At 37.9% G+C, this 16,803-nt stretch overlaps 1 protein-coding gene across 1 annotated transcript in view; it reads left to right on the plus strand.

Annotated features, from left to right (window-relative positions):
• Window positions 1-13,962, plus strand: part of LOC107571685 (beta-1,4-galactosyltransferase 5-like) — a 25,070-nt gene extending 11,108 nt beyond the window's left edge. The window contains exons 2-8 of the mRNA XM_016258016.1: window positions 5,068-5,187; window positions 5,625-5,738; window positions 6,026-6,153; window positions 6,971-7,087; window positions 7,465-7,652; window positions 9,247-9,348; window positions 13,887-13,962. Coding sequence (XP_016113502.1) covers window positions 5,068-5,187; window positions 5,625-5,738; window positions 6,026-6,153; window positions 6,971-7,087; window positions 7,465-7,652; window positions 9,247-9,348; window positions 13,887-13,962 — 845 coding nt within the window. The remainder of the gene's footprint in view (window positions 1-5,067; window positions 5,188-5,624; window positions 5,739-6,025; window positions 6,154-6,970; window positions 7,088-7,464; window positions 7,653-9,246; window positions 9,349-13,886) is intronic.
• Window positions 13,963-16,803: the final 2,841 nt, after the last annotated feature.

The following is a 16,803-nucleotide window of genomic DNA, read 5'->3' on the forward strand; positions in this document are numbered from 1 at the left end:
GTCTGTGTGTGTGTGTGTGTCTGTGTCTGTGTCTGTGTGTGTGTGTCTGTGTGTGTCAGAGGTAAGCAGGCTTAGTTAAATTATAGAGTACAGTCATGAGGCTACTTTGTCTGAGTGAAATTGTCACACACACACACACACACACACACACACACAAACGCGCGCACACACACACACACACACACACACACACACTTGACCGATATGTTGAAATGACAGGTTTTACAGTCTGGTTAGATTCCTGTGCCTGAAAGAAAACTATCTAACTCACACACTTGGCAATGTGATCTCCGTCTAGTGTCCTTTCACACGATGAAAAACAACAGAACATAGATGAGTACACAGCCAGCTGAATAACTTACAATTCCTTTTATCTGTCTCTGTCTTCTCTTTAGGCTGCAAAGAAAACAGATAAACCAGTTAAATACTTTTGATGTTTAATAATGCTAACACTTTCAAAATTATGTCCTCTAATAATGAATATTTCTTGTTTAATAAATGTTTAGTCTTTTCTATACAGAGAGTTTATTAAATATGTAAAAATGTTAGCATGCTGCTAAGCTAATGACACATTACTCCAACTAAAGCATAAAATAAAAAAAATCTTTACATAAATTATATACAAAATTGTTTACTTTTACATCCAGTAAAATAACGCTTAACATAGAAATAAGCAGTGTGCATGTAAAAGATCTAGGTTTTTATTCAATGTAATGAAAACGTAAATGATAATTGGTGATTTTGAAATGAAATGGTATTGATTCATATAGATTTCCCTAAGCAAATATTAAATCCTAAACTTCTTCAAAAGTACAGCTTAAAAAGTCAACATTTCAATACAGGACTTGTTCTGCAGGCACTATAAATATGACTGAATAAACAATTATTAACAACAATAGCACATGTGATTTTGAAGGCATGAGAACTATAGAAAAAACAGAGCAGGAAGATATTTTTTCTGCCTAACATGCGTCAGAAATCTTCTTCCTGTACTCACACAGACACACATGTTAGCTATCAAATAGGAACATCCCATAGACTTCTATTGTTTTTATTTACAGCTAGTTAGAAATACTTTCTGCATATTTAGTTTTAAAAATCTTTGTTCTAGTTTATTTTTAGATGGTTTTTACAAATGAGGATGTCCCAAGATAGAGGTTTTGTCAGATGTAGCTCATTTCAGATATGAACATATTTGCCACCAAAAGATGGTTAAGTACACACACACACACTAATCTTACTATTCTTCGCTCATTACTCAAGACAAGAACACACACAGCTCTACCCTAAAACCAAACACACATTCACACAGGGATATTTGGAATGCGTAAAACCACCTTAAGCAAGCATGCAGTGTTTTTTGTGTGTTTGTATTTGAACTGGATATGATAAACTACATTACGTTGATGATGCACCAGCACATGCGGTGTCATGCGAGTGCACTCAAGGTCACACTGCAGCTCTATGTGTGAAGTGCTGATGTGTTGATATTATGCTGTTTGATGGCTTCCTGTGATTGTTTAGCTGAAGTTCGGACCTCCAGGCACTGTGTTCTGTCATTATACCACACTAAAACAAACACTAACCCTAAGTATGAGCAATAGTAATAGTGATGCTCGCCTCAGCACCACTAATCATTCTCACTGGTCATGTGAGTGTTGCTGTTGCTGTTGTGTGTGTGTGTGTGTGAGAGAGAGAGTGTGTGTGTGTGTGTGTGTGTGTGTGTGTAACAATTAATAAGCAGAAAATTAGAAGTTTATTGAGGCATAGTTAATGGTTAGTTAATAGTGAGAATTGGACCTTAAAATGACCACTTCATTTTTGCAATGGTAGCTAAATACCAAAGTACTCCACAAACTACAGTCTTGGGTAGACCACCTATTATGAAACACATTCGTACAAAGAATAAATTCATCTTGGGTGACTGTGATCAAATGGCATCTATAACCAAAAACTATTTATTTTGCATGATGTTGCATCTATACAGTATAGTTTGTATTATAAATAGTAAATAATGTAAATAGTCCTTAACTTTTTGCAGGGACTTGGAACATAGTTGACACTTGCATGTGTTTTTTCCAGGGTTCAGTTTGCTGGCTACAAAGTGAGTCGACCTCATGGAGACACTGGTCATTATAAGTCTATACCACACCACCACCGAGGGGAAGTCCAGTTTCTGGGCAGGTAAGATGAGAACAGCCCTTTCTAAATATTTATTTTGCCATATTTCAGATGACATCCTGAGTGCATGCAGTCGACATTGAATTGTTGGGAAATAGAATGCAATGGTTGTTACAGAAACAATTGTTATGCAAATTGTTGCATTGAATTGAATTTCATGGAAAAAGGCCCAGTCTTTCGTAAGATTACGCCTTATTCATGAAACACATGCACAACAGATTTCTGTGTTTATCATTCCTAAATCCATTATTGTGTAAATTATTGAACTAAATGAAACTGTTAGCGTAAAATGACCATATTTTAGATCCCTTAATCCTGCACCATACCTTAACATAACAACTACCACACTGACTATTAATAAGCAGAAAATTGGGTGTGTGTGTGTTTGTGTGTGTGTGTGTGTAGTGCACGGGTGGGCTACACTTATGCCTTATGAGTAACTCATGACTGGCCTTCATGTGATCTGGTCCACAATTCAGATCAGGTCATTGCTAGCATATGTCTCTGTGCTTTATATTTTTTATACACTACTGTTTAAAGTTTGGGGTCAATATGATGCATTATTATTATTATTATTATTATTCCACAGCATGGATGCATTAAATTGTTTAAAAGTGACAGAAAGGACTTTTACAGTACATTGTTACCACAAAAAAAAAAAGATTTCAGAATAATGCTGTCTTTATGAATTTGTATTTATAAGAATCTGTTCACTAAAGATTGGAATATTGGTGCTGAAAATTTAGCTTTGCCATCACAGAAATAAATTACATTTCACAATATATTCGAGTACGCATCAATCGTTTTAACAATATTTCACAATATTGCTATATTTTCGATCAAATAAATGCAGCCTTAGTGAAAATATGAGACTTGTGAGAGATTAAAAAATCTTATTGACCCCAATATTTTGAATTGTGGTGGATCAGAGCATTTTTTTTTCAAGCAGTAGTTTTATTAATAGACCATCAGAGCCATATTTAGACTGAGTCGGCCCGTTTTTTCAAGTTTTTCAATCAGAATCCCCCCCCCCCACACCCCCCACCAGCAGCTGCAGCATGATCATGTGATCACAGCTTACTGAAGTCACAAGGCACTTTATGGTCGTCTGCAGAGTCTGAAATGCTGGAATACTGCTGACAGCACACCAGATGGTTCATGTCAGGATAAATCAATGGGACGTTCGAATTAAATAATAAAATGTGTGCTGATAGTAGTCAAACAACTCCCCACAATGCTTACGTGAATGTAATTATATCGTATTACACAAATGTTTGGATAAGAAGCTGGGTGGGGGTCATCAGGGCTCAGGATACATGAGATATGAGATGAGGCAAACAGAATCATAAAGATTTATGGAGATGTTTATTGTTGCATTAGTGCTATAAACTGGTCTTAATAAAAAGCTCATTGATGCTCTGTACTGTAGTTTATAGGTCATGATATATTAAGCTAAAAGCTTAGTGTGCTGTTGTGCTTTGAAAAGAAATGCAATTACCAACTAATCATTCCATTAGAAAGAAAGTCACAAATTAGATCTTTTAAAATGTTTTGATGTTGTTTTAGACTCCAGCTTATTTTACTGCATCATTCAAAATATAATGTTATAATGTTTTGGGAGTGTGCAGTTTGGTACAGTATTTATATGAAGCTATCTTTAATGTTTGTAGGGAAAATTCTGAATTACATAATATCTACCCAGTGTTGTTTCCCATGTAGCTGCATTAGTCACACACACACACACACACACTACATGACTGGGTAATCAGAGCTTAAGGTGGGCATACATTCCTAAGATTTCTCTGTGTGTGTGTGTGTGTGTGTGTGTGGCTTTACAGCAGCTCGTGTATATTGAGAAGATATGCCTTGAGAAGGTTTTAGATGCGCTCAACATGAACAAATCTGTTGTAGCATGTCTGTGTATGAAAAGAAAGAAACAGAGAAGGTATCCATTATTAACCACATCCATGTACCACCCATTATCCCAGTGCTTCCGTTTGAAATTAGGTTTGTGGTCATGTACAGTAAATGGGCGTAGTGTTTAAGGGAGGAATTGCTCAGTTATAAAGCTGTTCTAAAGATGCACACATGACACACACACACACTCAGTTAGAGTGTGAGTATAAAGATGTGTGGGTTATATGAGGGATGGTCCTATCAGCACATAAAGAGTCATTGTTTTCTGCTTTATCAGCACGGCCTTGTGACTGCGCAGGACACACACACACACACACACTCATGAAGGACGGATTCCAGCACTGTAGGCTTGCACATATTTTACCTTGTTGATGCAAAAATGAAACATTAATGCCTGAAAATAAGGTTGTTGCTTTACAGCATGTTAAAGTGTGTGAAATCTATTAAACACAGAGCCTGTGGGATTCTCACTCAACCAACACCACTATGATAACAGATTTGTTCAGCTCTACAGTTGCTGTATTTGGCAGCAAGTGTAAAAAGAATGACAATATGTGTCCATATTTATTATACTGTATGTTGTTCAGTATTATGACTGCAGTTGTGTGGACTACTGTTATGGTATATTTGTGTGTGTGTGTGTGTTTAACAGCATCTAGTCACCATTCACTTATATATGGTAAAAGTGCAGCATGGAAATCAAGTTTATCATCTCCCTTTTGGTCTACATAACATTATAAAAGAACATTTTATAGTGAAACTTTCCTTTTCTCTCCAGAAAATATTCTTCTCTCTTGTTGTTTGTTTTTGCAGCTGAAAAACCATGCTGATGGTCCTTTAGAAAATGGCACAAATGTTAAACTGCCAATCTCACACCAGCTGCAGACTGAGGGCATAATCATTATGTGTCGTGTCAGTCTGTATGCAGTTATGCTGATGATAATAGCTCTCTCTCTTTTTCTCTCTCAGTCAATGAGTACCTGTTCACGGTTCAGGCCCGTGGGATCCAGATCCGCGAGAATGTGAGGAATATGGGAGCTCAGGTTCTTGAGCAGATGGTCCGCGGTGCATACAACGTCAACGGCACAGGTACGAAACGTTACGAAGCACAGAGAACAGACCACTAATCTTCCTTCCTATAGAACATCCCTGACATTTCCTCAGGAAGTGAAGGCATTACATCCTTCTAAAACCCACCGAAAACAGCACCGTTTTGTAGGAAGACTCTCTAGCCAATACCTTTGCAACGCTGATTTAGTGAAAATCTTTAATACGATGTCTATAAAACATGTTTGCATTGTCTTTTTGAATGTACACTAGTAAACGTATATCTACAAAACCAAAAGAGGGAGTTTTCATGGCCAATCCCCAAAGATCTCTGCAAAGTCCAGGGTGGGATTACACCAGGGTTTATGAAGTATGTGGTCTCACAGAAAAAAAAAGAAAAGAACTGCTGGTTCTCGGGAAGATAGTTGGGATGTTTGTAATGTATTGCTGTATGAATGTGTGATTCTCTTGTTTTCTAGACTATGCATACGAGTTTAACTTAAGTGAGGCAGATGTTCCCACCACTGCTTACCTCCCGGAGGGCTTCACGTACAAGCCTGATCAGGTCTGCCCGGAAAAACTGCCCTCCATGAGTAAGTGCTGGATCTTAATGTTGCTTTTGGTACTTTTGAGGAAACACACTTCAGAAGCACTGTATGACCAATTGAGCGAATGAGTTGTTAAAGCTCCTAAGAGTCATTTCCTGTGTTTCCTTTGTGTTTAAATATTAAATGGCTACCAAATAAAGTTTTTGAAACTGGTTTTGGAATAGAGCTTGTGCAGCTTTGTTTCTGGTGTCGTTAGCTGTAATTACAAAGTTCTCATAAATACTGGTATGATCGACGGCAGTTGTTCTAACGATATGCATGTTCATGTTCAGAGGGAAAGATGAAGGTGAACATGAGTGAGATCGCTCTAGAGGAGGTTGAGAGACTACTCAAGAAAGCAGATCCAAGTCTGTCTCTCGGGGGCCACTGGAAACCGCACGACTGTCTCCCACGCTGGAAGGTTCGTCATAAAAACTGAAACTACCTTTTACCTGTTCTTCTTTGTTTTCTTTTTGTGGTTGTGGTCTGAGGTACAGAAAGTTTGCTTCACAAAAAGCTATGTTGCAAGATGGGTTGAGTGTGTTCTTTTTTTTAAAAGCCTGTCATTCGCTTCTCTTTGTGTGGTTATAAGCACACTGTAACCCAGTGTCTAGTTTTAATTTGGGATTAAATGCTTCTGTTGAAAACAGTTGTTGCCAAACTAAAATGTTTTATGCAAGAAGCAGAAGAATTGTAATTTTGTTAACATGCTTCGATGCAGTAATACACAAATTGTTACACGTAACCTAACATTAAAAAAATCTAATTTCTAAGACTATTTAAAACACGTATGGGACAGTGGAAAGAAGCAGTTTAATCATCTAATCCGACTTAGGAAATAATTAACTGAAATGGAAAAAATGACTATTTCGTGGGAAATGAATCAAACTGTTATCAGTATTTTATTTATTTATTCATTTATTTAATTATCCATTCATTCCTTTAGCATTTGTGAATTTTGAATCAGATACAACACTGGGACAATCTTTAAAAAACATCTAAAAGAAAGTCATGAAGATATTTACAATATTGGACATTTTCAAATTGTCAAAAAAAGTCAAAACAAACATATCTTTAAATATTCAATATTTATCACCTAGCCCTGACACGCACATACAAATGCATCTTAGATATTGTAGCAGCAATAGAAATGTGGTAAAATTCTTATCTTTGGGCATCTTTGACACTGAAAACTGATATTTCTTGATGTTTTGCGATCATTTTCCTATGTGTTTTAGGTGGCCATCTTGGTTCCTTTCCGTAATCGCCATGAGCACCTCCCCATACTTTTCCGACATCTGATCCCAGCGCTTCAGAGGCAGAGACTGCAGTTCGGTTTCTACGTCATTGAACAGGTCAGGAAAAAAAAGCTGTCGCACTGTACAACCTTATGTGGCTCAAGTATCCAAATTCTTCTTACAGCAACTGTAAAAATGTGTATACTGCAAAAACTTTTTGTGTAGTATGGTAGTATGCTATTCTGACCCATAATATCTGTCACACCATTTGTCAAACTCTTCTAAATCATCCCACTGAAACACAGCCGAATATAAGATTGCTTTTACAAATGATTTATGCACTACACATTACAACTAATTCAGCTCGACTACTGTGTTACTGCCAGTATCATGAGCAACACTAAAGTAGTCCTATTTCATTGTAAAAATATTTTTTAAGTATTGGTAAGAGGTAAAGGAAAGGAAGTTACATTAATGCTTGTGTGTGTCCACAGGCAGGAAATGAACCGTTCAATCGTGCCATGCTGTTTAATGTCGGTTTCAAAGAGGCCATGAAGGACTTGAACTGGGATTGTGTAATATTTCACGATGTTGACCACATTCTGGAAAATGACCGCAACTACTATGGTTGTGGTGAAATGCCAAGACACTTTGCGGTCAAACTCAACAAGTACTCTTACATGTAAGTTTTCATAACATTTCTCCACGTGTGATTTTGAAATGTTGTTCGGTCTGTGTATGACAGAGGTGTAAAGAGTACCTAAAAACCATACTTGAGTAAAAGTGCAGATACCTTACAGTGAAAATTACTCCAGTACACGTTACAAGTCACCAATTCCAAAACAACTCGAGTAAAAGTCTTAGAGTATCTGATTTTAACAGTACTTAAGTATTTTACTTGTACTAAATATAGGCTAAAAAAATGCACTAGTCAAAGAGTCATGCCAGTGAAAAACTGTAACGTTGTGGAGAAGCTGGGGGAAAAAGGCAGAGGCAAGGATCCATGTGCAGGTATTTAATGGAAAAACTAGAACAAACAATAAGCCAAAAACCAAAGGGAACAAAGAACAGAATGACTGGCAAACAGACAACCATTACATTCGACAACTCACAAGGAACTAAAGAATAACTAGGGCTATATATACACAAGGGGGCTAACAAGCTTAACAAGATAACAAGACACACCTGGGGAGACTAATCAAGGGGAACCAATGAACAAACGGACTACAAACTGACTACAAACATCACGGGAGACAGGAAGTGACATAAAAGTCCAGGGCAAGGCACAGAGAAACACTGAGAGTTGATTTGTGAGGAGAGCAATCACGTTTATTTTCTAAAACCAAAATAAAACTGAACACCTCAAAATTACAAAACAAACAAACAAAAAACTATATCTTTCAAAAAGGTCTCTTCAGTAGGCTATAATGGATAAATTAAATAATGTATAATAAATAATGTAATAAAGTCAAATTAAAAAGCCGAAGCCTTCTTGCACTGGCTGAGCTGGTTTGGGCCTCATTGCCGGCTGCAGTCATGTCCTCATCTCATATATAAAACCCCTGTGATTCACAAATACTTGCTAAGGAACTTGCATTCACATAAAGTAGCCTTGTTGAAAAGTTTGTTAACTTGTCAGTATACAAGCCAAGTACACTTAAGTATAACTTCACTAAGTGTATGTCATATAAAAAGTAGACTAAAAGTATATTCTCTTATTTTTTAATTTTACGAAACAGCCCTGTAGAATAAGCTTCTTTGGTAACACTTTAGTATAGGGACCAATTCTCATTATTAACTAGTTGCTTATTAGCATGCCTATTACTAGCACATTGGCTGTTTGTTAGTACTTACATATTCTGCATGACCATATTCTACATCCCTAATCCTACACAACACCTAAACTTAACAACTACCTTACTAACAATTAATAAGCAGAAAATTAGAAGTTTATTGAGGCATAGTTAATGGTTTGTTAATAGTGAGAATTGGAGCTTAAAATGACCGCTTCATTTTTGCAATGGTAGCTAAATACCAAAGTACTCCACAAACTACAGTCTTGGGTAGACCACCTATTATGAAACACATTCGTACAAAGAATCAATTCATCTTGGGTGACTGTGATCAAATGGCATCTATAACCAAAAACTATTTATTTTGCATGATGTTGCATCTATACAGTATAGTTTGTATTATAAATAGTAAATAATGTAAATAGTCCTTAACTTTTTGCAGGGACTTGGAACATAGTTGACACTTGCATGTGTTTTTTCCAGGGTTCAGTTTGCTGGCTACAAAGTGAGTCGACCTCATGGAGACACTGGTCATTATAAGTCTATACCACACCACCACCGAGGGGAAGTCCAGTTTCTGGGCAGGTAAGATGAGAACAGCCCTTTCTAAATATTTATTTTGCCATATTTCAGATGACATCCTGAGTGCATGTTAGCAGCCGGTTTACTGTAAACGATGATAATAACACTTCCTGGACTGGACTATCTGGATCCCACTAAATGTGTAATACGTACTATAAAAGGAATGATTGCCAACGGACGATAAAGGTGCGCTCAGTAATTTCCCCACACTTAAGATGGATTACACAAAAGTAGTACTTTTTATTTTCAAAGCCTAATTTTGTTTCACATGGCTACCACTACTCGTAAAAAGAAGTAGACTTTCATTTCATTTCATTTTATTGTATACTAAAATCATTTAATGTATTTATAAGTAAAGTATATTTTCTAAGTTTCTTGTAGAAATTATACTAAAATCAATGTACTGTTAGTACATTTGTATTAAACCAACATCATACTTATAGTTTATTCACACTATGGAAGAATTGTCAATGAAATCAACCAAAAAAAAAAGGTCAGGTTCAGTTCCACCAAAGTTATTCTAGCAAAATGCTGACTCATTACTACACTGTAAAAAATACAACTTTTGAAAACTTCTACTAACCAATGTAAAAAATAAGTAGCCCGATCAAAGAATTTTTAGAAGAAGTCAGTTAATTTTTTGTGTGAACTGAACAAAAATGCTCTAAACACGTCGCTGACTAAAGTTTTGTTTACCTTACTTAGATACTCAAGTATTTGTTCACAACATATCCAAATGTTCTCCCAACTTTTCAAATTGAGTCATCTGAGCAAACAATTTGACATTGAACAATACTGCACAAGTTCCCAGCATGCATTGCAGCTTGAAAACATTTTATGTCAATTATAATGAAAATATTACCATTGTTTTAATTTTTACTGGCTTAATTTATGCTGCTGCTGCTGCTGTCAGTGTCAGTTAGCTGACATGTGGATCAGAGTTCATATTTTTACTGATTTAACATTTGTTGATCCTCACCATGGTTGAGAATCGTGTGCTGAGGTACTGTATATGTGCATCTCATTGCAACTTGTTTAATACTTTTGTCTATCAGCCTAAATGTATGCTTTTAGTTTTAGGAGGCAAATACTATCCATATTATGTAAGGCTTTGAAAATAAACATACATCTAAAAGAAAGAGGATTGTTAAAAGAGATTCCCTGTTGAAAAAAACAGCATATGCTGGTTAGGTATGTTTTGACGCTGGGATGCTGGTTTAAGCTGGTCCTTTGCTGGTTTAATCAGGGATCTTATCTATGCACAATCAGCTTGTAACACTCCAAAGAGAAAGGAAAACTTGAAATCGCATCATATGACCCCTTTAAGGCCTTTCCAAGCACGAAAAAGCGAAAACGAATATCAGACACGCTGGAATAAAACAATAGATTTCTATGGATGCTTCTACATAGATCGCGAACATTTGTGCACCGAAAATGCTAACATTTTTTTAGAACCACTCCGACGAATCTTTTCAGTTTCGCAAAGTGAAAACACGGGCCGTCCAATAAGATTTCAGCTAGGATCATGTGACTGGAGCAGCTGCTGTTGCACAAAAGGGTGAGAGTGGTGGTGCTGTTTTGAAAACCAGTGTAAACAAACACAGAAGAAGAGTATCCCGGATAAGAGAAGAGACTGGATGCTGAGTACTTGTTATAGTTGGTATTTGAGAACAGATTTATTCTCACATGTTCTTTATACAGAATAACGTTTATATTAATTCTTCACTGAATTATGTGGTCTATAGAGCACCGTCCGTTTTCTTCCACGTGCACGAGTGTTATGAATCAGAGCACGTTCACTCTTTTTCTTCACATGAAATATGAAAGCAAATAGACATGATTATGACGATATATTTTCTGTATATGTTTTGTATGCAGCTCATGGTATTTTTATAGCAATAAAGGATGTTTATGACAAATATTAGCAGTGTAGCGTTATTAAACATACAAAGAGTGCATGTGTCTGCTTATTAATCAAAATCAACTATAGATCACAACTGTAAGTTATTACAAGCACTTGATGATGGTTTAAAGTGGGTAAGCAAATACATTAATAATTACATACATTTTCAAGTGTAGCTTGATGCTAATTGTACTTCTAATTATATTTTAGGATGTAGCCTATTCTTGTAAGTATTATAGATAGTTTGTGTTTCTGGTGTACAACCAAACTTTGTTTATCTTAATTTAATGCTGTATATTGAACAGCAGATGATGTTAAATCCATATATGAGATACATATCTGAATAAAAATGCATTGTTGGTCGGCGCCACCTAGCGTGCAGGCATGAATTAGCACTAGAAGGCATGAATTAGCACTAGAAGGCATGAATAAGCATTAGAAGGCGAACAATCATTTTGCGTTCGGTGTGAAAGTACCGTTCGTCGGCAATTCGCCTCTCTTTTTCGCATCGCGCTCAGTGTGGAAAGGCCTTTAGGCTGTGAGAACAGTCACCTAGATTTCAGGTAAGTGAGACCTCTGGTGGCAGAGTTGAGAAATGGCAGATGATGTGACAGAACACTCTTCTTTAGGAATGTCTCCTGATGCTTCATAGACTCACTACTCGCTTTTGTTTTGTAAGTGCTGGTTTAAGAGTGTGTTTTGATGAAAATCAGACAGAGAGATATGATAATAATCAGGCAGTTTGAGCTTGGACTCTGATATCCCAGCATGCAACAGAAAGGGGTCATCCCATTGGAAGAGTTGACTGTGCAATTGACTGGGGATGGTTCCCTGAGGTAAGGCACACCTTGATGGAGATGCACTAGGGAAATAAATTAGGCTCCTCGATCACAAACAATTTCCTCCAGGATGCCAAGTTCTTAGTAGTTTCCATAGTAGTAGGTAGTTTCAGGAGTGGAATAAAGTGACAAGTAACTCAGTTCTAGGAACTAGCCAGTAGGAGCTAGGATTATGAAAGGTGATGTGATGGGTGGGCTGTCAGGAAGATGGGACAGGGCATCAGCCTTGATGTTCTTCCAGCCAGGCCCGAAAGGAAGATTGAACTTGAAACATGCGAAGAGCAAGGCCCATTGTGCCTAATGTGAATTCAATGCCTTGGGGCTCAGGATATACTTAAGGTTTCTGTGATCAGTTAACACCAAGAAAGGATATTTAGAAAGGGTATTGCATTTAGAGAGGGTCAATTTGCGAGAAAAGAACACAAAGAAAAATTTGTGAGCAGGTTTCACACTCGGATGCATCCACCTCAACTACAAATGGTAGCTCAGGGTCAGGATGCTTGAGAATAGGTGCTGAGGTAAAGAGGTGCTTTAAATCCCTTAATGTATCTTGCGCATCTTCAGATCACTGAAGCTTGTGAGGTTTGCCTCGGAGAAGGGAAGTAAGAGAACAATCCAGACTGCTGAAATATTGTATAAATTTCTGATAAATATTTGTAAAGCCTAGAAAACTTTGTAGCTACTTTACAGTTCTGGTTGTGGTTCAATTCAGGAAAGCCCGAACCTTGGACTGGTCCATCGCTATGCCTTAGAGTCCAATGACATATCCTAGAAATGTGATGATGATCTGTGGAATATTTCTCTGGAAGACTGAATCTTCTCAAGGAAGACTGACGGTTAGTTAGAGAGGCCAAAAAGCATAAAATATATTTATAGTGACCCCAATGTGTGCTGAAAAACGGTTTCCACTCATACCCCTCGCAAATTCGAGTCCGATTATACACATTGCTTTATTTTAATTTAGTGAAAAACATAATTGTTCTAAGGCCATGGGTACCAAGGGTAAAGGATCAGAGTACTTTATGGTGATCTTATTAAGACCCCGATAATCGATGCTGGATAACCATACTTTTTCTCCACAAAGAACCCAGCTGATGCAGGAGACATGGAAGACCAAATGAAGCCATACTTCAAGGCTTCACTGATATATTTTCCATAGCCTGGGTTTCTGGAAGAGATACAGTAAAGAGTAGATATTGGACTTGGGAGGGTAAGAGATCAATGGCACAATCATATATTATGTGAGGTGGTAACTGAGTGGCATGAACTTGGCTAAAGGCTTCTTTCAGGTCAGCATATTCAGGATGAATGTGGGGACAGATCCATTTCAGTATTTGCCCCTCTTTTAAAGTGATTATGGAGTTGTTTGCCACCAATTATGGAGTTGTTTGGTGTGTGACCAGAAAAGCACAACATGGGTGGCTACAGCTTGAGTTCTTATGGGATCCAGCCTCTTATGAAGACTTCCAATTACCCAGCACCTGAGAACAGATGATGCCAAGCCCTGCAAGGACCTCAGATGATGCCAGCTTTGAATAAATATACAAATGATCACAACATGTAATCACTACCTTAAGCATGTTCAACATTTCTGTTTGAATACTTGTCATTTACTAACTGCTTGATTTGCACTATCTTAGAACTGTACATTTCTGCTATATGGACATTACTTTGACATAGTCACCTCTGATAACAATGATTCACAAGCCGAGTGAGTGTTTATTTAGTGCTGAAATGTGAACAGAGGGAATGCAAAGGATGAGTAGACATTTCTAATTGTGTCACTCATTTTTCATCAGTAAGATTCCCAGCTGTCCCAGAATCAATTGCTTCAACAGCAACCTTTCTCTTGTTCCATACAAGGGTGGTGCGTAAAGTCTCTTTACAAGTGGTAAATAAGATTATGTACTACGTTAATTTCTCTGGAGTGGGAGACTGGTTGAGCAGCGCACGTGGCAAGAAAATGTCCAAATAATCCGCAATTCATGCATAGATCCAGTTGCCTCCATGTCTGTTTGGCCAATTTACATGGGTTCTACAGAAAGGACTTCTAAGTTGGTTTCACTGTGGAAAATGGATCCGTCTATGGGCTTTCAAGCACAAAGAAGACTGTCAATGCAGAAGAAAAGCTGTATATACTGCTCTAGAGTCAAGTTGTTATCATGACAAGCCAGCTCTGTTTGAAGAATCAGGTTTAACCCCTCATGTTAAAACAGTTTTAGGGGATCATCGGCCCAGCCACACTGAGCTGCCAGGGTTCGGAGGATAAGACATAGTCTGATGTAATGCATGCAGTTACTTACTGGCTTCCTTGCCGACTTCATGGGGATGGTCAAACACCTTGCACAGATGATTCCTCCAATGAGGTTTAAATAGTGATGCCCCTCTCCCAGATCACGGTTGACCAGTCCAAAGCTCTTTTTGTAAGCAGCCACCTTAGATTCTTCAGTGGGGAAGGCATATGGTTGCTCAATGATATACTGGGAGCACTGATGAAGAAATCCCCAACAGGCCATCAAATTTATCCAGCAGGGCCAAGCGGGGCTTAGATGAAGTTAGCGGGAGTGAGTTGAAGATGCTCAGCTTGGGACTGAGCAGGTGTAGAGGGGGAGAATCGGCTATTCCAGCAGGATTTTAAACCTGTCCTGGATCACACAGGTGAGTGAGACCTCTATTGGTAGAGTTTAGAAATGGCAAATTATGCGACACCTTTATTACATCTCTGACTTGAATTTCCTGACTCATTTCTGTTTTCTAAAAAGTCAACTGTAATAAAAATTAGAAATTAGAAATGAAAATCTGAATCACGCGCAATTTTTACGAAGCTCATCAGTTTGAAAAAGCGAGGTGTGCTGTGATTGGCCAGCTATCCAATGCGTTGTGATTGGCCGAATACCTCAAGCGTGAGACGGAGATGTTAAGCCCCTCACATACTGCTGATGCCATGTCAGGCCGGAGCGATGAGACAAAAACATTCAAACCCATTACAAACGAGGCATTTGTTGCATCCAGTGGGGACATAATTACTGATCATAATGACTTATAATGCCTTTTTTCACGCGTTGCGTTGCATTGCGCCGCGTAAACATAAAACTCTGTCTGCATTTGTGATCGGAGAAATGACAAACAACAAGTGCTACTCTAACACTGTGGCGAATGAGCGGCAACCACATGTGACGGACCCGGGCTGGACTCCGCTTTGTCCACGGTGAAAGTTGTAGTATTTTCTCAGCGACCAGCACGGATCAGCTCTAGGCATGACGAAGCGGATATCGTCCTCTTTTGGAAGACCAAACAAAGTAGTTTCGCTTTCACAACGAAGCACACAGCGTGGCTGCAGCGTCAACAATACTACAGTGAGAATAAAAGTTACACCTTCTTTCTTTGCGTGAACATTTGGGCAGCGTTATGCAAATCTTCTAGTGTGGTAGATATGTGGGGGCGTGTTAGAGCGAGTCGTTTTAGGTAGGTGTGGCTGACTCTGAACTTTTATGAAGAATATCTCTTTGGATTTGAGACTTTAGTCTTTGCAACTTTACAGACCTTCTTTACGCACCAAGAGCTTGTAACACTCCAAAGAGAAAGGAAAAATTGAAATTGCATCATATGACCCCTTTAATTGAAAAAAAAAAATAATTTTCATTCATTCATAGGCTATATCAGGGGTTCCCAACCTTGTTCCTGGACATCTACCTTCCTGCAGAGTTCAGCTCCAACCCTGATCAAACACAAATGAACCAACTAATTAGGATCTGGGCACTTGATAATTACAGACTGGTGCATTTGATCAGGGTTGGAACTGAACTCTGCAGGAAGGTAGATCTCCTAGAACAGGGTTGGGCACCCCTGGGCTATATGATTGCAATAAAACTTTAGTTCAAAAACTTAAGTGCCATTGTTTAAAAAAAATGCTTTATTGACTGACGTTTCATAGACCTTCAGTTGTTATGCTTTCAAAATTCATGCCATTTGTATGTATGTAATTTCACAGTATTTTCACCCCCTGAATTGCTACACTACTTGTGCAGTCACAGTTCTATAATGGTACAATTTACTCAAAGTGATATTTTTGTATTTTTGTATTTATTTGTTTATTTATTTATTTTTGGGTGACATTAAAAATCTTTTTAGAATAATTGTACATAAATTATTTCTGAGAACTTTTTAACTGCAGGCATACATTATGGTACAGTACAAATATTTTGACCTCCATTTCTGAAGTTAATTGGCAACCCTAATAATGACGTAATTATCTTTTAATCACCCCCCCCCCCTTAAATGGCCCACTACCCAAATTTACCCTTTCACTTTGGAAAAACAAACAAAATCCAAAAAAGTTCAAACTGATTTTCTATACACTGTCAAGTCAAGTCACCTTTATTTATATAGCACTTTTAACAATACAGATTGTGTCAAAGCAGCTGTACAGCATTAGCTACGAAAATATTGTGTCAATAAGGCAAAGTAACAATAGTAAACACTCATTTTTCAGTTAAAGGCAATTCATCATTGAATTCAGTGATGTCATCATCCAGCTAAGTTCAGTTTAAATATTATCTGTTCAATCAAGTCAACGATATCGCTGGAAATTAAGTGTCCCCAACTAAGCAAGCCAGAGGCAAGAGCGGCAAGGCACCGAAACTCCATCGGTGACAGAATGGAGAAAAAACCTTGGGAGAAACCAGGCTCAGTCGGGGGCCAGTTCTCCTCTGACCA

This window comes from Sinocyclocheilus grahami, unplaced genomic scaffold, assembly GCF_001515645.1.
Source record: "Sinocyclocheilus grahami isolate Dianchi unplaced genomic scaffold, SAMN03320097.WGS_v1.1 scaffold1634.1, whole genome shotgun sequence".
Taxonomy (NCBI): Eukaryota; Metazoa; Chordata; class Actinopteri; order Cypriniformes; family Cyprinidae; genus Sinocyclocheilus; species Sinocyclocheilus grahami.